General features: G+C 50.6%; 8 protein-coding genes across 8 annotated transcripts; 6 read left to right on the forward strand and 2 right to left on the reverse strand.

Annotated features, from left to right (window-relative positions):
- Positions 1–932: 932 nt before the first annotated feature.
- On the reverse strand, positions 933–2,361 carry CABS01_13209 (uncharacterized protein; the record flags this gene model as incomplete). The annotated part of the gene is made up of 6 exons (XM_060546554.1): positions 933–1,278; positions 1,338–1,720; positions 1,776–1,843; positions 1,905–1,941; positions 1,995–2,176; positions 2,235–2,361. The coding sequence occupies 6 exons, from the start codon at positions 2,359–2,361 to the stop codon at positions 933–935; spliced, it is 1,143 nt and encodes a 380-aa protein (XP_060395175.1).
- Positions 2,362–4,730: 2,369 nt separating this feature from the next.
- Positions 4,731–5,090, forward strand: CABS01_13210 (uncharacterized protein; the record flags this gene model as incomplete). The annotated part of the gene is made up of 1 exon (XM_060546555.1): positions 4,731–5,090. One exon carries the CDS (start codon positions 4,731–4,733, stop codon positions 5,088–5,090), a length of 360 nt encoding a protein of 119 aa, XP_060395176.1.
- A 1,411-nt stretch (positions 5,091–6,501) lies between these two features.
- On the forward strand, positions 6,502–7,235 carry CABS01_13211 (uncharacterized protein; the record flags this gene model as incomplete). The annotated part of the gene is made up of 3 exons (XM_060546556.1): positions 6,502–6,534; positions 6,625–6,951; positions 7,008–7,235. The coding sequence occupies 3 exons, from the start codon at positions 6,502–6,504 to the stop codon at positions 7,233–7,235; spliced, it is 588 nt and encodes a 195-aa protein (XP_060395177.1).
- A 1,328-nt stretch (positions 7,236–8,563) lies between these two features.
- On the forward strand, positions 8,564–9,372 carry CABS01_13212 (uncharacterized protein; the record flags this gene model as incomplete). Its single annotated transcript, XM_060546557.1, has 2 exons — positions 8,564–8,818; positions 8,872–9,372. The coding sequence occupies 2 exons, from the start codon at positions 8,564–8,566 to the stop codon at positions 9,370–9,372; spliced, it is 756 nt and encodes a 251-aa protein (XP_060395178.1).
- Positions 9,373–10,267: 895 nt separating this feature from the next.
- On the forward strand, positions 10,268–12,632 carry CABS01_13213 (TPR domain-containing protein; the record flags this gene model as incomplete). The annotated part of the gene is made up of 3 exons (XM_060546558.1): positions 10,268–10,615; positions 10,679–11,088; positions 11,144–12,632. The coding sequence occupies 3 exons, from the start codon at positions 10,268–10,270 to the stop codon at positions 12,630–12,632; spliced, it is 2,247 nt and encodes a 748-aa protein (XP_060395179.1).
- A 1,191-nt stretch (positions 12,633–13,823) lies between these two features.
- CABS01_13214 (alkaline phosphatase) lies at positions 13,824–15,980 on the forward strand (the record flags this gene model as incomplete). The annotated part of the gene is made up of 4 exons (XM_060546559.1): positions 13,824–14,471; positions 14,537–14,625; positions 14,682–14,760; positions 14,814–15,980. The coding sequence occupies 4 exons, from the start codon at positions 13,824–13,826 to the stop codon at positions 15,978–15,980; spliced, it is 1,983 nt and encodes a 660-aa protein (XP_060395180.1).
- Positions 15,981–16,044: 64 nt separating this feature from the next.
- Positions 16,045–17,495, reverse strand: CABS01_13215 (uncharacterized protein; the record flags this gene model as incomplete). The annotated part of the gene is made up of 2 exons (XM_060546560.1): positions 16,045–17,401; positions 17,455–17,495. 2 exons carry the CDS (start codon positions 17,493–17,495, stop codon positions 16,045–16,047), a joined length of 1,398 nt encoding a protein of 465 aa, XP_060395181.1.
- Positions 17,496–20,110: 2,615 nt separating this feature from the next.
- CABS01_13216 (uncharacterized protein) lies at positions 20,111–21,636 on the forward strand (the record flags this gene model as incomplete). The annotated part of the gene is made up of 6 exons (XM_060546561.1): positions 20,111–20,290; positions 20,347–20,719; positions 20,770–20,887; positions 20,949–21,013; positions 21,085–21,115; positions 21,195–21,636. 6 exons carry the CDS (start codon positions 20,111–20,113, stop codon positions 21,634–21,636), a joined length of 1,209 nt encoding a protein of 402 aa, XP_060395182.1.
- Between the last annotated feature and the right edge of the window lie 340 nt (positions 21,637–21,976).

Consider the following 21,976-nt stretch of genomic DNA (forward strand, 5'->3'; position numbering starts at 1 on the left):
AGTTCGAAAATTGGCAAGGCGGCTATCAGTGGCTACGGTGGGCAGTGGGTAGCCGAGACCAAGGGCAGTCATCAGCGCGGAGGTTTGCCTCCAAAGTTTGCGTGCCTTGACAAGTTGGGTTCTGAAGAGACCACAATAAGATAACCCCAGCGAATAGTTCACAGCATGGCAGATGATTCACACTACATAGATGAACTGGTGAAACTGAAAGGTGGTCCCGAATACTACCAAGTAAGTTCTTGTTCTATTCATTCCATTCGTCTTAGAGAAACCCAACGAGCTGGTTGACTCACGGCACGGGGCTACCGGCGATCAATTGGGTTCACTGCATGATCTCATCCCGGTCGCTAATGCAGCATCGCGATGAGATGACTCCCACATCCCTGACTCGATGCACATCAATACACGTGGATAGAAATTACAAGCTGATGAACTTTCAATTGAACTTGATGATTGGACAATCGATTCTGCCCAACACATGATTTAGTGGTAAGGCACGCAACTAAGTGCGCGGACATGTCGCCAGCACTTCATATGGGGCTTTTAGCACTCATCCCTGGCCCACTTTAACGTCGACGACGCAACACAGACAGAGCTTCTTCAACATCTGATGGAACGTCCAAGACCCATGTCACTTCATGTGATATTTGAAGTGACGACGCAGGGCGGACATCGCATGTGCTTGTACTGGCAACAAGCACACTTCACACCATCGCTCATATTTTCTTGCAATGGTGAAGTTGTGAACACAGTACCATGAAGAGATTTGTCTTGGCTCATTGATCACAGGCAAGCTACGCCACGTCCTTGCCGGATATCATGTTCAAGCATCAATATGTGCCACCGTTAAATTACTTCTGAACACAAATTTTTAAACGTGAATTTCAGAACATGGCAGCATCTAGTACCCTGTTCAGCAGTAAAGAACAATCTCAATGAATTGAGACTGACGGTGACGATGCCGAAGCAACCTGAATCGATGAGCTTTCTGTGAACGACTGCTTGGTCGGACTCCGCTTGTCGAGGAAGATTTGAGAACTGGGCCGAGTGCGAGTGCCTGAGTGACTCATGTTGGAAGCAAGCGTCGTCGACAACTGAATCACCTTCGACGGCAAAGTCTTTAGCAGTTGCCAGACGTTGGGCATACACGCGACCACGATGCCAACCCCAAGCTCTACGTAGGCCCAGAGAACGACAGCCACTGAGTCAGCGGTAGTGTTGAGCGAGGTTGCGAATGCGATGAGTGTCTTGATACGCAGGATGCTGACGATAGTGAGGCTTCAACTAGTGTTAGTCGACGATGCACAATGGGGGTGGCATGCAGGGGTCGAACTTACAAGATACCGACCAAGAACATAGCCATGACACCAACCTTCTTCTTCCTGTTAAGCTGAAGCTTGTAGATCTGAGTGATCGGCAAAATAAGCATGATGATATCGAGAGTGATGTTGAGTGAGACGTGGCTCAATCCGATCCTGTTTAAGTCGACGCAGTGGCCTTCGTGCGCACCATCCCATCCATTCCAGAAATGCGAGAACGGCTGGCATTGCGCGAAGCATAGAACCACGTAGGATAGCACCACGAGCATGTTGAGGATCTGCATGAGCCACAAGATGCGGCGGAAACCTCGGTTGGGGAAGATCTTCAAGAAGAAGAAGAGGATGGACGCTTTAACGACGCCTAGACCGATGATGTAGAAGAACTCGAGAACAAAGAGGAGCTGTGACATGCTTAGTATGCTGTAAAACGCAGTCCGAGAAGTTGGTCCTACTTACCTTGAGAAAATAGGTAATCTCGTAGTCATGTAAAGTCCAAATGTCTTTGCCAAGTCCTGCCTTCACGACTGAAAATGTGGTGTTAATTCCCAAGCACCCAATGACTCTCTCTGATGGCGACGAACTCACAATAGAACAGTTCCACAAAGAAACCAATGAACAACGCCTATAGGGCAATTAGAGAGCTCGAAAATCAAGGAGAGGACGATAGTCACTCACAAAAGCAACGATAATCACAGTGTCATCTGCGCCCCAGGCAGAGAGCTTCGCAATCTTGGTAGCCATCCTCATCATGATGAAGATGATACCGATGGCAGTAACGACTCCACTGATCAAATGAATGTTGGAAGTTTGGTCACTGTACGGGAAGCCACAATTCGACCATGTTGCATTGGTAACGACTACTACGCCGTCAGCTTCGCCACGTTGACGAACAAATGTATTTCCGCCCGGACTCACCCAGGCTCTCTTGTATCGTGCATGTTGATTGAATACAGGGCTGCACCGCGGCGTTGAACTTGGAATCGACGCAGAGGCACGCTTGATCCGTGGGTGAGCAGGTTGTCGAGGGAAGGGCTTTAACCATGCAAGTGATCTAGGGTGAATGATAGTCAGCCAGATGAGTCCTTGGCAGACTCGTGATGTGGAATCATGACTTACAGCGCAACTGGGAATGCCTTCCAAGCTGAGTGACTTGGCAGCCACCCCAAGGCCGCCAAGGCTTACCAACAGAACAGAGACCACGCGAAACGAATGCATAATGGAGGGCTCTGTCCGAATGGAAGTTGAACGAGACGGAAGCTTTCAGGGTCCCTCCCACCAACAATCGTTGACAGCAATGGATCCAGGAACAAGGCCAAGACACAAGGTAGAGAAGGATGATTTAAAGAACGTTTCCTGCGATCAACAGGAGGAGAAGCATGGATGACGGACCAACGCCACAGCTCGCCGTTTGTCCAGCTCTTCAACCATTGAAGGGGCTACGTTCCCAAGCTCGCATCGAGGGCACCACGGCAGATGCAGGGGCCGCATCGAAGCATCAGCCCTCTTACAAGGCCAGGCTCGTCGTGGCTTGATATTTCATTGTTCGTCTTGCTGCTCGCTAGAGGGGATCTAGCCTGTCGATCTGGGCCCACGCACGGATGCGTTTTTGTCTTCGCGGCCACCGGATGAGGGATCGCGTTTGACACCAGTGCCGTCGCTTAGGGAAGACCCAATCATGGCAATCGTAGACCGTCATCGCTACGCCTGACAACGGATGGAAGGAACAGATTCCTATAGGGTGATAAGGGACGGCTAAAAGGCGGAGGCAGCAATCCGCGCCCAGGACGCATCTTTATCAACGCCACAGGCAATGCCTGGCTGCCTGTGCGAATGGCACAGTTGACGTGAGTGTGTGCCCTTCCATCATAGCTACTCAGAGACTGCGAGAAAGCCGACTGAATATAGCGTAAGCCAATGGGCTAAGCGAGGTACCTAGTACCATCAAGCCACAGCGGTTGATTAAAAACTCAGGGGGATGCAACTGCATGTGAGCTCCATGGGTAGGAAGAACAACATTCCTTCATCGGTTGGCCCGTTTGATCTTTCATGTCTCGAAACATTTGACGCCTCTGAGCAGTCCTCAGGATAGACAATCGCCACCAGCGTTTCCCTCTCACGTTCCTGGAGACTGGAAGGAAAGAACAATATGACCAATCTCGAACGAAAACCATGAAAGACCGCATGCAAGACATTGCAAAGGCCTTTGCGTTCATACCGCCCCGGGCGAGCTTTCCTCGGGAGCCGGAACCTTTGTCTCCACTTTCGGTTCCGGATGCGGGACAGAAGCAACATGTCGACCGATGGTGGCTGGGTTCATCCGGACATGTTTGGTGTCGTGACCATGCGTGGGTTCTAGAAGTACTACCGATCCGATCGATCTACAGGGTTTAATGACATTTTAGTCGTGTAGGTATTCGAGCCTCCAGATGTCCGGAAACGTCCGGAGAGACATCGAACATGGGAATCACAGCTCATCGGCCGACAATTCCCGGTGACTAGGTTGAAATTCTAACAGATGCAGTTGCGAGTTCAACTTGCTTCTAGTGTTTGGTTCCTCACCCGCCAATCGCCCTTCCCATCAAAAATAGACGTGTCAGCCAAAAAGATGCTTTGGTGGAACCAATTGACGCGACGACGTGTAAAGTAATTTGCTCAACTAAGCAGCAAATTTTTCACCACACGATTGAATTGGTTGAGGCTGGGCCTCGGCAAATATTCCCACCTACCGAACTCCTGGTTCCAGAAACCTGGACATCTTCAGGGCTGAAGGTATAACAAGTCTTTGATGCAGCCATCCGCTGAAACGATGCTAACGATGCAACGCTCCAGTGCTCACTAACTACTGATTGCGCTGCGAGTTGCGAGTTGCGAGTTGCGAAATGTGATTCAAGGAGTCGTTCTAGTGCGACAATGTAATGACCGAGCGGTGTTCCCAGGACTCGTGTGAACTGCCCGCCGCTCGATCCGGTGTACCCACTCCCGATTTAAATGAGGCGGATGCGAACCAAGACTCCCCCGTATGACTTCGGAATGCCGCGGGCCGTGAAGTGTTCAAGTCGTTGACATACGCAGTGGGCACCATGACTCGTCCCAATGGCATTGATCATGGATTTTCTGGTTCGGCTGGTGGGCAGTCGAATTTTGTTCCGGGAACGCCGTCAGTGCGCTGTGTTGATCAACGTCGTTTCGAGGAACTTTAATCAATATAGAGTTCAAGTCATATTAGTCCAAACACCTCAGGGGCTACACTGCCGTACAACAATGTCATGAACATGTGGAGCCGTTGCGGAAGATGAATCAGTATTTAGACAAGTGACGACTTATAACTCACAAGAAGTTGAAAAGACTCACTCAAATCAACTACAGTCAACTCTTACCCATCATCACTCGAGACTCTACAGACAAACCAAAATGCATATCTCTACTATCTCAACCCTGGGCCTCCTCCTGAGCCTCCCCTTGGCTGCCGTTGCACAATCGCGATGCCAATCGGACACGATCACCACCGATAAAGACAAAGAATATAGCGTAGCGGTCAACTTCGACAGCGCCTCGAAAAAGTACACCGCAACAGTGCCGCCTGGCGACATGTCTCTTACCATTCCTGCCTTAAGCATCACCAACAACGGCGGATACAAGCGACTTTTCTGTCTTGCCAGTGAGCCGGACAGACCACGATCTGTCAGTTGCTTTGCACTTGAGCCAAAGTCGACTTGTGCCTTGCCGGATTATTACGGTGTACCCTTCAGACTCGACACCTACCGTCGTTGAAGGATGACAACTCTAGTGTTGACACTGAGAGTGCTATCGCATACCTATGTGCTACGGCAGCTTTCATCGTCACCGCAGAATAAGACAATGATACGGCACACGTCTACGGAGTAATTGGGTACTGGCGATTATCGAGATTGCACTACATCTAATAGAATTCTGAAATAAACTTTGAACCATGGATAACATTCCCTCGCTTTGCCAAATTTGAGAAGTGATTGTTGTTGATCAAATATACCTCTACAAATGTACTTACTCAAGTATAACACTTCTCCCGATACATACACGGCCTAATACTTCAAACCATGCTTCATTCAGCGCGAAGTCTCTGAGTCTCGCCAGGCATATGGGTAAGTAGATCAGGTATCGATTAAGCTTACTGCAAGAAATGCCCAGTCTACAATGATCGGTGTTCAAATTTCGCTCTCTGCTCGAATAATTCGATCTGCATCACTGAGATTCAGCAAGGCGTTTTCCGTATCAGGATTTCACTTGCAGTGACGCTGTTGAGCCCGTGGGCACTACATGCGAAGCAACTGCCTAACAATTACCACAAAGATTTTAATTGTTTGTGGCGCTGGCAGAGCCCGCCACCAACCCCAAGCTTCCTAATATTTTAGAACATGCCTCAATGTGGGCTAGTGTGGTTTTTTCAATGGTCGGGATATAAGGTACTTTATGCACTGCCCTGAGTTGGTTTCCTACAGGCAGCACAACTAAAGTCTCACAAATGGAAAATCAGCTTCACCTCTTATAAAATATTGTTCCCAGTGATAGTTCTTTGAGGTATAAAGTCCTAGAGAAATGACAGCATTCTACCTTCGTAATCGGTTAAACGCTTCTTCCGCGAAAGATTACCGATGCTATGGTTCTTAACCAGCATTGTTGACAAAGCAGTCAACAACAGAAAGATATGAGATCAGTCAACAGTTGCATGCTGTAACCTGGGAAGACGAGGAAGAAACGTTATTGCAGCAAATTTATTGCTTACGAATCAGGTATCGGCTTTGCGCGAGGATCTGGTCAAGGACACGGCATCCGCAGACGGACAATGGCGTTCCATGTCCGAAATAGAATCCGTACGGACGGGCTACTCCGGCGGCAAAGATATGTCCGCAGGTTTAGTTCCTTTCTGCCCAGAAATAAAGTTCACCCATGACCACGAAAGGTTGTTGCAACACTGTCTGTTAAAGATTTGCTGAGAAATCAATATGTTCTCGATTCAGGATAGGGAATCTAGTAACGTTAACTCTCTTATCTGTTCTGGCAGTTGTTTCCTGCAGTGCGTTTAAGAATCAGCTCAGCCCCTACGACTGTAAAAGATGACCCAGATTCGTCTTACATCTAATCTCTGCTCATTGTACTTACCGAAACTTGGGACAAAGGAATGGCCAGCATAAGCCACCAAACAATGTCGCAATCCAATACAGTTGCGGTGTTCGGCGTAAGTCCTCTTCCAAAAACCCTTTTACAACAGTACTAGAAGCCGACTTTGAGATGACGGTTATCACTTAGGTACTCAACTGAGTGAAAGTCGTTCCCACCGCAGGTGAAGATAGCCATCACCGACTCCAGTACACAATCGCTACACCAAGCGTTGACAGGACAAGACGCCGTGCTATGTGTCCTGGGCCATACTGTATCTGACAGGCAGGTTGATGTGATCAATGCTACTGCGAAGGTCGGCGTCAAGACGTTCATCCCAAGCGACTTTGGAACTCCCAAAGGGCCCAACGACGTCCCGGAGTACCGCGCTATCCTGAGGAAAAAGGCACAAGCACAAGCGCTTCTGGAGGAGAAGGCCAAAGAAGACGACAAGTTCACTTGGACCTCATTCTGGAATGGTCCTCTTCTAAACCGGGTGAGCATTGTACGATGTTGTTTTCACGAGATTCCAGTGCCTAACGGAAGTCTCAGTCTATGGCCTTGTTTCCCAATTTCGGCTTCGACCTCATGAACCACTCAGCCACGATTTACGACTCAGGCAACGAGTCCTTCACAGCTATGAGCATTGGAAGGATCGGCAAGCCAATCGCTGCAGTCTTCAAGCATCCCGAGGAGACAAAAAAACGATGTGTCAGGCTACTCGCTTTTACAACCTCACAGAGAACAATCCTCGAGGCGCTGGAGAGACTGACGAACTAGAAGTGGGATACTGCCACGGTCAGCACTGAAGAAGCCAGGCAAGAAGGCAAGATCAAATTGCAGAGAGGTGACTCTGAAGGGGCATCCTCCCGTGGCTCAACTCTATGAGGATGGAGCCGGCAGATCCGTCCTGGACGGGGCAGATAATGAGTTGCTCGAGGTTGAGCCTGAAGAACTAGATGAGGTGTTAGAAAGGCGATGGCTTGGGCTTAGCGGTCAGGTCTCCTCGGGAAGGGTGCTAGTAAGAGCTAGCAAGAGGGACACAAGCAACAAAGGAGCAGCTTGTATAGATATCACGCAGGGAGCATACCCCTAGCTAGGAGGCAGATATCAGTGATTCGTCCTTTTAATCCTAAAAGTAGTTGGCTTCTGTGAGCTTCTTCCCTGTGTCACAAACCTAAGGCATTTGACATTAGCTTTGGGGTTCATTGGTCAAGGTCAACTAAATCGTGTTCTTGGTTTGACCCGCCTCAAAAGTGAGCCCGAAGTAATTGTCCAAATAACTTATTACCCCGCGGATACTTTATAGGAGCTCGGAACTCTGCTCACTGACCACCAAAGTAACGGCGTACCTGTCAGGCTCTGCCCGGATAGGGGATAGCATAAGGGGCAACAGGAGGAGGGCTAAGCAACAAAGGAGCAGATCAGATATCAACAGAGGGCTGAGAGTACACTTCGAGGGAGGGGGCAGAATTCAGTAATTCATCTTCTAAACCCTAACAGTAGTTGGCCTCTGTGAGCTTCTTCCCTATGTCGTACACACATTGACAGCACCTCACAAAGTAGTGTGGCATCGGGGGCTGTAATAACCCCTGCATCACGAGATAAAGTATCTTTTGCTTAGGTAAACCCCAAGAATAGAAAGTAATAACGTGAGGGAGTCACGGCAGTCGCCAGTGTATCGCACTTTCCTCGGGGTTTAAGGTCGCTCGGTCCGCACCTTCCCACCTCACTTCGGCTCCTTCCTGCACTGCCTGACCTCAGACATACGGGCGCATCTCCCCTTCCGACCCAACCTCCCCGCCTCAGTACACGTCAACCCGTCACAACTTTACAACTTCTTCACGCAGAAAGCACCTTGTTCATTCCTTCAATTCACCAGCACGCACTACTCTAATCTCTCACTTCTTTTCCGAGTCCCAAGCGAGTGCTTTCCCTGATAGGACGAGCCCAAGCCTTCCATAATCTCCGACATCGCTCATCGATATCACTCACCTCCAGCTTCACAGCTATTCTTCCACCGATCCGACGAACTTTCGCGAATTCTCCTGGTACCTAGACAGAGACACGTCGAGTACCTTGTTGTCGTAACCAGAGACAGCATCGCGATGTACAACTACTGGGAGTGCAACACCTGCAATCGCGGCTTTGGCAGCGAGCATGCAGTCCAGCAACACATGGATGCACTGGGCCATTGGGGTTATGAACATACACCCCAATATTATAGCCGCCCCAGCTATGAATGCAACGATTGTAACGATTGGTATTCCGACGAGCAGGATCTCCACGACCACCAGGCCGAGAAACACAACTACTGCGGTCCTTGCGACCGCTATTTTAACAACCAAAACAACATCCGGCAGGTCAGTCATTCTCATCCATTCTCGTCTTCAACAGCATAACTCATCGTGATTAGCACTTGAACTCCAGGGTTCATCGCAGCACCGGCGATATCCAGTGCCCCTTCTGCAAGCAGACAAGCAACACTGCAACTGGTCTTATCCACCATCTTGAGCGGGGTGCCTGTCCCAACGCCCCTCTGGACCGCGATAAGCTCTACCAGGCCGTGCGCGCCCGCGACCCCAACGGAGTCATCTGCAAGAAGCTTTTACAGTGGCACGCATCTCCTACCTACACCGCCACCAACCGAACATACAATGAACATATCGATGCTTACGAGTGTTATCTCTGTCACCGTGCCTTCTCGTCTTTGAGTGGTCTCAACCAGCATCTCAACTCTCCCGTTCATCAACAGAAACTCTACCACTGCCCGAATCGTCGTTGCGGTCGCGAGTATACCACCCTCGCCGCGGTCATCAACCACCTCGAAAGCGAATCCTGCGGCTATATGCGCTTTAAGGCAGTGCAGAAGAACGTTGGACAGATTCTCGATCCGCGTCGGATGCTTTCTCTTTAATGGAAGGTGCGATACTTGTGAGAATATTCTCGAAACAGTGGGCGTACGATGTGCGAACATGTGGGTACAGGTCTGCCGCGCGCCATGAAAATACTTTGGCGAGACTGGTGTGAGACGATATGGAAGCGTGGAGCCGAGAAATCGTGGCTGCCAATATGTTGCAACTGTACAAGCTGATCGTGTCGTTTGTGTCTAGATTCCCTCAATGATAGGTTAAGGGATTGAATGAAAGACTTTCTCTGTAATTGATTCGTTCCCCGGTCACGATCCGTCAGGCAATAAGGCACAGTTGATTTCTGCATTGCGGCTCACTCAAAGAGGCATTTACCAATGAAAGGCCTGACTTGCTTTATTGACTACCAATAGGGTGCAGGCGGTTCCAAACGAGATCTGGGCTCGCTTATCCATTCGTACCCATGATGTTGGGGAAAATGCGGAATCACACCCTCCGAAAACCATGCGTATCCGGAACTGCAAACCGAGTCCAGACGCTATGGGGCCGTCTGTCATTGGTGCCATAATAAGTCTTTGCCTGAATCGAGTCCGGTATCCAAGACATATCGCGCTTGCTCCCGCATTGCCGGGCCCAATTGGTAACAGAGACCAACGGAGCCCGTCAAGATGACACCTAAATCAGAAAGCAGCTTGTGAGTGTATCCCCTGGGATCTAGGTTCCTACCAATACATTTAAGGCTGATTCTGTCTGCATTCGAGGCTGATTCGGGTCTGTTTCAGTCAGACTTGTCCTTCTCATGCTCTTATCCGGCATATCTTCTCTCAAACCTCATGAGCCTACGACTGTTCAAGAAACAATTACTAAGGTCCTCAAAAGGATTGTAGTCTACCTAGCTCAACAGGTAAACCCTCAGTATTCTGAAACTCGTCTATATCTACCATGGGCTTAGAACAAACGCACAATGGGGACGTAGATGGCAACACCGATACCTCAAAACCCACGCACCCAACACTCAACACCATCGATTTTAACCTCCAAATTGGCGTTGAAGAAATTCTCACCGATGTTGATCCCGATGTCTCTCTGGAGTTTTTGCAGAAGGCCGAGGCTCACTCTGGAAAGCCTCCTCCAACGCGCATATCGAGAGAGGTGCTCGTCAGCACGCACAATAACTATGTTGAGCAGCAACAAAAGTCTGGGCAGCAAACAGGGCCGCGAATGGTAAAGAAGGTCGTGTTGGCACTGTCATATCCGCCGTCTGTCAAGTCTGTAGCGGATCTCACACCGGTACGTAGTTCTCTCAGACATGAGGCAATTCGGCCAGCATCGCATCCGCTTACCCATGTCCAGATGCGCCTTGACGAGCTTTTGGTAGAGAATCATCACGAGGAAAAGTACCTCGTCCTCAGGACAATCGTTCAGCCCTACCCAGGAGCCGGGACTATTACTGTCGTCGAAGATCAATATGGCAGCGTTGATAAGATGGCTCTTTACAATCAGGGCAACTCTACAATTTTGCAGTCTATCCCGGAAGGCTCAATGGTTCTCGTGAAAGAACCATATTATCGTTTCAGCGGCGACAACGACTTCATGCTTTGCGTTGACCACCCCTCAGATATTGTGCTTCTTCGACCAGGCCCAGACGATGCGCTCATCCCAGAGCTTTTCAGGGCGGTGCCAGAGTTCGAGACTGCCGCTGACTGGAAGGCCGCTGGGGATCGAGCCTTTATCTCCAAGAATCTCCCTTTGGCAGTGGCGAAGTGAGATGAACCACCCTTTCTTTTAATTGAATACAGGCTTATACGAGTTTTGTAGTTACACCAGAGCTCTAGAATTGGCCTCAGAGAAAGACACCTCCTTCCAGATTGATGTTCTATTGAAACGAGCGGGGATCAATCTTACCCTTAATTGTTTTGACGGCGCACTATCAGACGCTCTCTCCTCGAGAGGGGCATCCTCAGACTTGAAGTCGCATTTCATTGCGGGCAAGGCGGCTTACCAACTCACGGATTTCCAGACTAGCAAGCTACACTTCGACTCGGCTCTAGCACTCAAACCCGAGGCAGCCAACATCCGGAAGGAATACGAAAGATGCGAAGCAAGACTCGAGGAAGAAAAAGGCAACTACGATCTCGCAGATATGACAGCGAGTGTCACTTCCAAGAATATCCACATCGACAGAGCAAGCTTTTTGGCACGCACCCAAGTCAGAGACTCACCACACCACGGGCGCGGCCTCTTCGCCACAGAAAACATCAAGGCCGGGGAGATGGTATTCGCAGAGAGAGCAACAAGTGTTCCTAACGAATTCAATCCAGAACACAACGCAGCTGCAGCATACGCCCAGCTCGTGGAGTTGTGCACAGATAACCCAACAATTCACAAGAAGGTTCTAGACCTCCACGGAGGGTCCTACAAGCGCACCGGCCAAGAAGGCACACTTGTCGACGGCAGACCAGTCATCGATGTCTTCCTTCTCGAGTCTATCCGCCGCAAAAATTGCTTCAGTGGCGCCCAGGTGTCGGCGCAGGCCGCGAATTCAGAATGGAACATGTGGAAGCAGGGCATGTCGCGCGGGCTCTGGGTGTATTCGGCCTATGCCAACCACGCGTGCCTTCCCAATGCTAACAGGTCCTTCATCGGGGACATGCTCATCGCCACGGCTACTGTCGATATTCCTGCCGGCACTGAGATTACACATATTTACCTGCCTCCTAAGGCGGCGTACCTCCATCGAATGCCGCAATTCCGCCGCAGCTGGGGTTTCGTCTGTAGCTGCGCCCTCTGTGCCGGTGAATCCGGGTCCTCGACGGAGCAGCACCAGAAGAGGAATACTGTTCTTGCAGAGATCGAGGCTCTCATCAGGAGAAAGCGTCCAACCAAGTTCTACCCTGACGCGATGATTCGACAGGTCGAGAAGTTAGCAAACAAGCTCTCTGGTCTTCATGAGAAAGAGGTCTACGATGACCTTTCATTACCGCGCCTCATGCTCGTCTGGCCGACGATGTGGCTCGTGGAAGTATGGCACACCAGGAAGCAATGGAAGAAGGTCGTCAAGTGGAGTAGTGAGGTTTTCCGCAACTTTGGCTTCGTCGAGCCGGTGAGAGAGGGGAGGCTGTGGATGTATAAGGACACCCAGGCGGTGACGACGTTTGAGGTCATAAGGGCCTTGAAATGGTCGGCCGAGGCCTACACCGCACTGGGCGAAGGGGCATTGGCGAGAGATTGTTTGGATGCTGCGAGGACTGGGTTGAAGACCATGGTTGGGTTTGTCACAGAAGACACATTTGCAGCGTTCAAGTAGGCCGTTTGTCATTGTGCTCCTGACATCGAGCGGCCTTCCGTCCTATCACATTCTTTGCTTACCTCTCAAGTCCGGAGGTTCCGCTCCCTCGGTAACTGACGGGTTGCGCATCATACGGAAGGAAAACGAATAGTTTTGATTGCGCTATTTGTTGAATTCACAGGATAAGAAATATCAGAGGCTTGGCAAACGGCGCTCTTCTTGGCATCGCGGACGTTGAGCATGAATCAGGGCATAGCGTTATCGCTGCGAAGAACCCCTTCTTGGCAATTCAAGGTTTTCAGCTGTGTGAAGTCTCCCAGCCATCAGCCTGTGAGACTGTTGTTTTTCCCCAAAGCTGTGAGCACGTGGGACGCCAGGAATTGAGTTTCGACGTGTGTTATGGGCCCTTTGAGCACAAAATTGAAAGTAAAGCCTGGCTTCTCGCTTCTTACTTCGCTAAATCTTATTCTTTCGGGCATATTTACCCAATTGTTACGTATTTCCCAATATGTCATCGTGCGCGAAAGAGTTGCACCGCATTCGTTTCTCCAACGTTGTTACCTGCGAGGGTCCATTCCGGGAATCTTCGAGCTCGGCGCAAGGGAGCATCACATCCCCCGCGCGTTCAACCTCCACTCACCACCAACAACACCAGCCAACTCTACAACATCACCTCCGATCCCTCACAAATGGCCCCGACAGACCAGGAAATAGATCGCGTGCTTATCGTTAGCCTGTGAGGGGAAATCGACAATGAAGCGGGGTACGCAGCAGTGAAGCTGCAAGCCAAGAACACTTCTGCCATCGATGCTTGGCTTCCCCCACCTCGTGGGAGGTCGGTCAGCACTTCTTCGGACAACGCCGATCTCAATCCTCGTGATAAGTTCGGTTTTCTTGCTGCTGTGAATGTGATGAGTGAGCCGGACTCCCTGCTGACGCTCTTCCCTTCCCCAAAGTCCTTCCATGCCGGCCCCGGGAATGTGGGAAGAACTTTACGCGGCAAGTACTTGGACCTTCTATGTTGAGTTAGACGCTTGATCGTGAAAGAGGAGGTTTGAATCGACCACCCACGATGTCTTGGCTCGTGTATATCACCACAACTCCCGCCCCTCCGTAAAGATGTGCCTCCATTGCCAATCCAACCTTCACCCCAAGTGTCATTCGATCTTGGCCCTTTGCCTCGTGGACTGTGCTCCGTAGCATTCCACGATGTCCGCCTCCGCCCTCGCCCTGGTCCTCTTGGCGTCCGCGCCCTTGGCCACCCTCGCCCAAACCTTCCAACGCCTCGGCGCCTGCCCAGACCTCGGATGCGTTTTCCCGCCCGACCAAGCCCATTTCCTCCCCGGCCAAAACTTTGACATCCGCGTCGAGATCCACGCGCCGGTTAACGGGACCGAGGCCTTCAACGACGGCGTGCCGGACCCGGAGTTCACCCTCACGATTGCGAGCAATAGCGAGCCCGAGGGCAAGTCTGTCGTCGATTTCTTTGGGATCGAGAAGGAGCCTGAGCTGGAGACGTGGACGTTCTCGTGGTATGAGGATCTGTTTGCGCAGGATGCGGGGAATAAGTCTGTGGTGAATGTGGCGTCCAAGGCTTACCGTCACTTGTCACTGTATGAGCCGGGGAACTACACGGTTGAGTTGAACTATTACAACGGCACGAAGAAGACCCTGGCGGAGTGGCTGGTTCGTCCCCTTGCTGAGGAGAAGAAGGCCAAGAATGTGATTTTGTTCATCGGGGACGGTATGACGACGAACATGATTACGGCTGCACGCTTGTTGGGTCACAAGAGCGTGAATGGAAAGTATCAGTCGAGGATGCAGATGGATCAGTTCCCTATCTTGGGGCATCAGATGGTGAGTTGCGTTGGCGGAGGGAAGAAGGCGAGATGAACCGTGATCAAATGCTAAACCGAGAGTAGACACATTCCGTCGACAGCTTCATCACTGACAGCGCCAACTCTGCGTCCGCGCTATACTCTGGTCATAAAGGCACATCGGACTCCATGGGGTGAGTTCATGAACCAAGGTCTTTGCGAAAGAAACCGAGTATTCATCGTATTGTAGTGTATACTCCGACTCATCGGCAGATGACTTTGACGACCCCAAGGTCGAGACGATTGTAGAGATGGTAGTTCGCGTCTGGGTAAGCCGTATTTCACGCATCCGGGTTCTCTTTTGGTAGCTGACACCTCATAGGGATCCGCTTGGGGCGCCGTGACAACTGCTGCTCTCGACGATGCCACTCCAGCAGCATTGACCGGTCACAGCAGATCTCGATCCAACGCCGGCTCTCTCATCGATCAAGCCCTCAATGGCATGACGAACTACTCTTGGAGCAGCCACCCCGGCCCAGACGTCTACTTCGGCGGCGGTGCCTCGACCTTCCTCCCCGGGGCAACCTCGTACGAGAGCAAGGACTACTACGAAGAATTCCGCAAGCAAGGCTACTCCGTAAGCTGGAACGCCACGTCTCTTCGCGAAGCACCCATCGATTCCCCAGCCCTCGGCGTCTTTTCCACCTCCCACCTGCCCGTCTGGCTCGACAGGAAGATCTTCAAAGACAACATCGCCGCACTCAAGACCCACCCCTCCGGAGACGGCTCCGCGCCGCTCGATCTCCCAGGCCTGAAAGACATGACTCTCAAGGCCGTCGATATCCTCATCGAGCGCAGCAACGACACGGGCTTCTTCCTCATGTCCGAGGGCGCCTCGATCGATAAGCAGATGCACGCGCTAGACTACGACAGAGCCCTGGGCGACCTCCTCGAATTCGACGACACGATCCGCGCGACGGTGAAGAAGCTCAGCGAGGCAGGGGAGCTCGAGAACACGCTCATCGTAGTGACGGCCGACCACGGTCACGGCTTCGACGTCTTTGGCGTCGCTGATACGAAGTACCTCGCCGCACAGGACACGGACCGCAAGAAGCGCGACGCGATTGGCATCTATGAGCGGTCTGGCTTGTCACAGTATACCGTTTCCCGGCCAGACGGTATCGAGTACGGTACTGGGCCTAACTTCCCGTCCAACTGGAGCCCGCGGTACGCTATTGCGCCTGCGTTCGGTGCCAACCCGGATCGGAATGAGAATTACCAGCTGCATGAGAGCCCCCGTCGGGTGGCGGTGAGCGGTGAGGACGGATACGTTGCGAACCCCGAAGATGGCGAGGATGGTTTCTTCGTTCCGGGTACTATCCCGACGTCATCTTCGTCAGGTGTTCATTCCCTGACTGATGTGCCCGTCTTCGCTATGGGGCCCTGCCAGGAGACGTTTGCGGGTGTGTACGACAACACGGATGTCTTCTTCAAGATTGCTTCTTGTCTTGGGCTTGGACAGTCTTCCCCGACACCCAAGAGGAAGTGATTGTATGGGGCGCACGGGTTTCTGAGCCAGGGGGTAAGAAGCACATAATTCGTCGTAGGCAATTCTAGACCAAGTCTGCCTCTCGATGACGGGTATGCAGAATCATCTTGCAGCAATCAACATTTTCCGTTCCAAACTGCAGCCTCTGTGCATCCTTGACCTGCCACACTTCTTCCATGTCTTTTTGCACGCGTCGGAGGGAAGGCAGTTGCCGATTTTGATACATCTCCCTGATCCTGACAAGAACCATTTGACGTAGGTGGGCCTCGACAGATTCGCAGCCGCCAGTCCATAGAGGCCACGCATGAGCAGAGACGAAGGATGATGTGATAGGCACTTTCAATAGGTGGTAGATGCACTGCTCTGCGTAGTATGGCTTGGTCGACGATTCTCCGTCGTCCCAGACTCGATAAAGGTAAACAATCGCCGCGTGTTTGTAGGCTTGGATCGTGTGCTCAATATCAGGATCCCCTTCCTCAGAGAAGCTGAATTCCAATAGGTTTCTTTTGATGACGTAACCCCTCTGCTGGTGCGCTTCGCCGGATTGCCCTTGCATCTTGCTGATGGTACTGACGATGGAGACGACTGAAGTGAGCTTGGCCAGACTATGCAAGCCTTCCAGAGGCGCGACATTCGTCATGCTCAACAGCGGCTTTGATGCGCGAGAAATGGATGACATGACGTCGTGGTAGAAGCAGAGGCTGAGCAGAAACCGGGCGCTTGAAGTATTCCAGTTCGCGGGTCCTCCCGAGTGCATGATGACGGCTTTGGCTCCAGCCAGATGATCGATTTGGCTGTCGGTATTGAAGAGGCGGTCCGAAATCTGGAGCATCAGGATGGTGGCCAGCGAGAGCTCCGGGTTCTCGGCCTGAATCGATTCTCGTAAGGATGACAAGGCGACGAGCATATGGCGTGAAGATAGCGTTTTGAGGTTACTGTCATTCCGGAGGATGGCGAGGTGGCCCGCCGCCATCGAGGAGATTGAGAAGAGCAGAGCTGTGGAGCGGAGCATCATGGGCGTGAGATGGACGAGGAACGGGTTCTGCACGCCGGATGCCATCGATATGACACTCGCTAGTGACCCACTCCAATGATGCAGCAAGTAGCGGTTCATTGGGGAGACATCTGGCGATAGATATGACGGATTCCGGATGAGACTGTCTGGGCTCGATGTCGACGTCGCCGTCATCGAGCTGGAGCTAGGCGTGGCGGGCTGCTCATCGCTTGAAGGCGGCGTGACCTTCCGAGGTCCAATACTGCCCTTGGACTTTGGACCTTTCTTCTTTGTAACTCTTCCGCCGTCTTTGGGGTCGTCGGCTGACTTCCATCTCACTCTTAGCCCGTACCCCTTGCATGTCTTGCCCAAGCGGACACAGCGGCCGCAATGAGGCTTTGCTTCGTCGCATTTATAGCCCTCATCTCTGTCATTGAACTTAGTACCAAGATTCCATCGTCGGAGGATAAGGGATCTTACCGGCATGTGAGGCACCCTGTTCTACTCCTCTTGTGCGGCATCTTCGAGGTGGATTCCGGCACAAACACAGCATGATCTGAGGGGTCGCCGATGGATTGATTCTTCAGCAAAAGTGGGGTTCGACGTCCCCTTTTGCCAGCGGCGTTTCTATTCTTAAGTCCGAAAGTTGGTGATCTTGGCATTCACCAACGACTCATGAGCATGTCTAGTTCCACCAGTTCGGTGAGCAGAAGAATGTGAATCATCAACATCTTGAGAGAGTCTGATCAGTTATGGTTCGGCGATTATCGAGAGACTTATGGCAAGTTTACGGGGAAGACATCCTGGTCCCTAGTGGAATCTGGAATACTGGTCTCGATGCGATTGAATGAGTGATACTAGCTATCTTGAGGTGGGAGAATACTCCTGGGGCGCTCTGATGTCGCAGCATGTGAAATGTTTCCATTGACTTCAAGGTGCTCGGTGAAGTTCTTAAGGAGCGCTGCCCACGCTTTCCCTACACATGGTTGTTATGTCCACCACGACGTGCGAAGCCTTTCATCCAGCATCAGTCAGGACGTAGATAAAGTAAGCCAGCAATTCTTGATAACATCGAGATATTTCAACAAAATGAGACCTCAAAAATCTCGGTATATGGAAGTTGATCTTCTCGGCAATCTAGTCCGTAGGGCAAATCTCTCGACTAGCGACGTTGGCATTTAAGCCTGCGGCGAAGTTTATGACGAAACCCCGTTCACATCTTTCTAAGATGCTACGAAACAAACATTGAATCTATGCGCCTTGATGCTTTAACCTCTGCGCGTTGGTAAAGTCATCATAGCTGATTGGCGACGGCATATACTTCAATTCTTGTTGAATCCAAGCGATCAGTGCAATCACGCCATAAACCTTTGGAGGTGGGTCACACGCCCGCTGATTGACTTGCACACTCATCCAATTCACTCATCCTATCAGTTCAGAAAGATGGAAGATATCACAAATCAAAATGGTCTAAATAGTGCCCTTGTTGTCTTGTACGCTTCCAAGGACCAAGCTCGAGGATGGGCCCAATGGAGATCCAAGAGCAACGAAACCCCGCACAAAGACTTGTTTTTGTACTACAACTGGTATGAACAAGTTTTTTTGACTCGAAGAAAAGTTCGCTGTGCCTGCATAGTCCACGTAATATCCCGAGGGGGAACATATCCCGTTGGGTCGGGTAAGCTGGGCACCAGGCCCGTGGTCTTTGAGCAAGCAAACATACATCATTTGTTTAGGCCAACATGCCCAGTAGCAACGCAGTATCTTCCAATGCTGGTAATGAAAGACACCAATATGCATTGGTTGCAGTTTAACGGCTCTCATATCACTGCATAGTGGTAGAGAGGATAAAAGGAATCGGCTTAGGGGTGGGCATCCGGTTGGTTTTGAGCGATCTTGGCTGCAGCTTTTGATCAGTCAGGGGCCAGGCAGTTTATGTTGCGCATGAGGCCAATCCGGGTTAAGATACTGCCTAACACTGCCAAATTTCATCGACGGGCGGGCCTGTTTCTGCAGTCCCGGATGCGACTTGACTCACATTCTCATCGTCCGCCTGTTCCTTCTTCTATTTCCTCATTTCCCTACACATGATGTATCTATGGGAAGAAAAAATAAATTTGCGGCACTATCCAACATAATTTACTTCTCCTTATCTATTCATTTCATTCCCAAGGCTTCTGCATGGGATATTTTCTCCGAGCCAGCTGCGTACTGGAACACCTCTGATGTAGCCTGGATCCTCCTGGACGTACTTAGGATGGTCTTAGAATGTAATTTCGGGCTTTTCGAGATAAAACTACTATTTAGAAGCTACTACTGTGAATTATGAATTACCATACTCCGAGTAGTCGGCAAAGACATGAGCTCTTCCACTCATGTGCCCTTACCAACACTTCTGTCTTGTGGCCCCTGTTTACCCAGGAACAGGTTGCCACCAGAACTCACCCCGATGCTCGGTTAGCAAATATGTACAGGGTTTAAGGTTATTCTTTTACAAGCCGAGTGAAATGTTCGCATGTTTGGCGATTTGAAAGGGTTGATTTGGATATCCATAATGTTTGCCATCTACCCCTGCCAAAATCCTTTGAGGCATGCACTTGATCTTTTCAGGCAGTTTGCCAATCGCGTTGGTTTGCTCGGGCTGATGACCCGGCCGAATATGGACTAGTAGACTACATTCAACAATGAAGATGAATGTGAAGCATGGAAAGTGAAGGCATATCAAGCAGGGGCTGGAAATTCTCTCCAATCGCCGGTCATCATCCAACACCATTCCCTTTCACTCGCAATTCAAATACCCTTAAGTCGTCCCTTGCAAGACTATGCGGCAATCAACATCCGTTCCTTCCTCTTAGATCTGGAATTGGTGTTCAGTGGCCCTTCAAGTTCTATCATGTTTGCGATGTGACGCGGAGAGTAAATCAATCCATTGCAAGGGGGAATAGGAGCTGTTCTCGCAGCCAGGCTCTAGATACGCCACCGTAGGAAGCTCCTCGTGTAAAACTGAAGCAATCCCGCAATCTTCTTTCCAAATATTTGAGACACACTTGTGTTCCATGGTTCGTGCTCGTTTTCAATGTTCTTTATCTAGTATGCGCCGACATCTTCACCGCACACTGCTGGAATACAACCCACCATGTCGAGTCCAGAAAAGGGTTCCGAGGCTTGGAAGGCCCAGGACAAAGGCCCGGGAATCATTACAGTTTGCTGGATCTTCACCGCTCTGAGCACATTATTCGTCCTTGGCAGAGTAGTAGTCAGGTGGAAGATCATGAGAAAATTCCACAGCGATGATTATTTTGTCATCGCAGGGCTGGTATATTCTATAATTCTCTTCACACCGCCGTTGTGGACGTTTCCTGACAATAGCAGGTGTGCGGCTACATTTCCACTTCGCTCTCGACACTTGCAGTATACTCTGGTATTGGCAAACACCTAGAGCTGCTCACTCTGGAGCAACAACAAGATGGCATGTTGTGGACGACTGCTGCCCAATGCCCCGGCATCATGTCTTTCGGCCTACCTAAGCTGGCAGTAGTATCACTTTTGACACGACTAATGAACCCTGGCGCATACCATAAGTGGTTCCTGTGGTGGATGGGAATATGGTGCCAGTTGACACTTTTCGTGACTGTTGGACTTCTGATAGGGCGATGCACACCAGCAAGCTCATTGTGGGACTTTTCCATCCAGGGGACTTGTTTCAGTCCGGACATTCTAATCAACTTCTCGATTTATGCAGGCAGTAAGTCGTTAGTGATGGCATTATTGCTCTCGAACTGACTAGAAGTACAGCATTTTCGGCCTTCGTTGATGTCTACCTAGCTGTGTACCCATCCATCATTCTATACCGCCTTCAAATGCCAATTAAGAAAAAGATTGCACTGTCCAGCGCTCTTGGCATTGGCGCAATGTAAGCAATGTCGAAAAGTTGCGTTCACTCTTAACTTCTGATTGACGATATCCTGCCACAGTTCAGGCATTGTCGCCATCTATAAGACGACACGCCTCCCTTTGCTCGCGAGTGAAGACTACTCGTGTAAGACCTATACCCACCATTCAGATGTCCAGGGTACCATTTTGCTAACTGAAGTTCCTCCTTTCCAATAGATGAGACACCTGACCTAGTAGTTTGGACAGTGTAAGTCGCAGTCGGCGTCTCGGCTGTGCAGAGTCGCAGCCCGTGGCGGTGATCAAACCCTTCTAACTAGAGTTTACAGGATCGAAGGCAGCACCATCATAATAGCAAGCTCCATCCCTGTCTTACATCCGCTCCTAGAGCTGATCCTCAAACGCAATCCATTCTCGTCCGCAAGAGCATCCAGGCCAACGGCAAAATCCTCCGACAATAACACGGGATCAGCACCGAGTAACTATCGGCCCTCACGCGTGTACGGAAACTACGAATATGAGCTAGGCCAACGCAAGGCGAAACCAAAGCCCAGAGATGATCTCGGATTCACCATTGTTGAAGGGGAAAGTCAAGAGAACATCGTTTTCGGAGAAGGTAGATCGCGAGCTCAAACAGCTACGTCTATTGGCAGTCATTATAGTCAGCCTGAGGATGGAAGGATTGTCCGTACCGACGTAGTCACTGTATCCTACGATGAGAATGGACGAGCAGGAGAGACGTCGGCTTCAAAGCGATGGAGACCTGTCTGAAGGGCAGATTTCTGTAGGCTCTATTGCCTCAAGTCATGAGGCCCGTGGAACCTTGACTCATTAGAAAAACAACCTGTGCGGGTAGTAATAATTGGTTTAGTAATTATGTAAGTGACAGTCTGCGTTGTTCATGGGTTCTGCATTCTGTTTTTCTTCTCTGCACTGGAAAAGATACTACCGCCATCATAATGTACGCTGAACTTATCATTGTTCCAACATCCAAAAGGTCAAATTTCGATGCAATGCCGGTAGTATTCGAACCAGATGATATCGTTGGAGATTCGCATGATCGCGCAGTTGCGGCGACTCAATCACAATCAAGCATTGTGAGACATGTTAT

The sequence above is a fragment of the Colletotrichum abscissum genome (assembly GCF_030869225.1).
Source record: "Colletotrichum abscissum strain IMI 504890 chromosome Unknown Scaffold_43.1, whole genome shotgun sequence".
NCBI classification, from domain to species: Eukaryota; Fungi; Ascomycota; class Sordariomycetes; order Glomerellales; family Glomerellaceae; genus Colletotrichum; species Colletotrichum abscissum.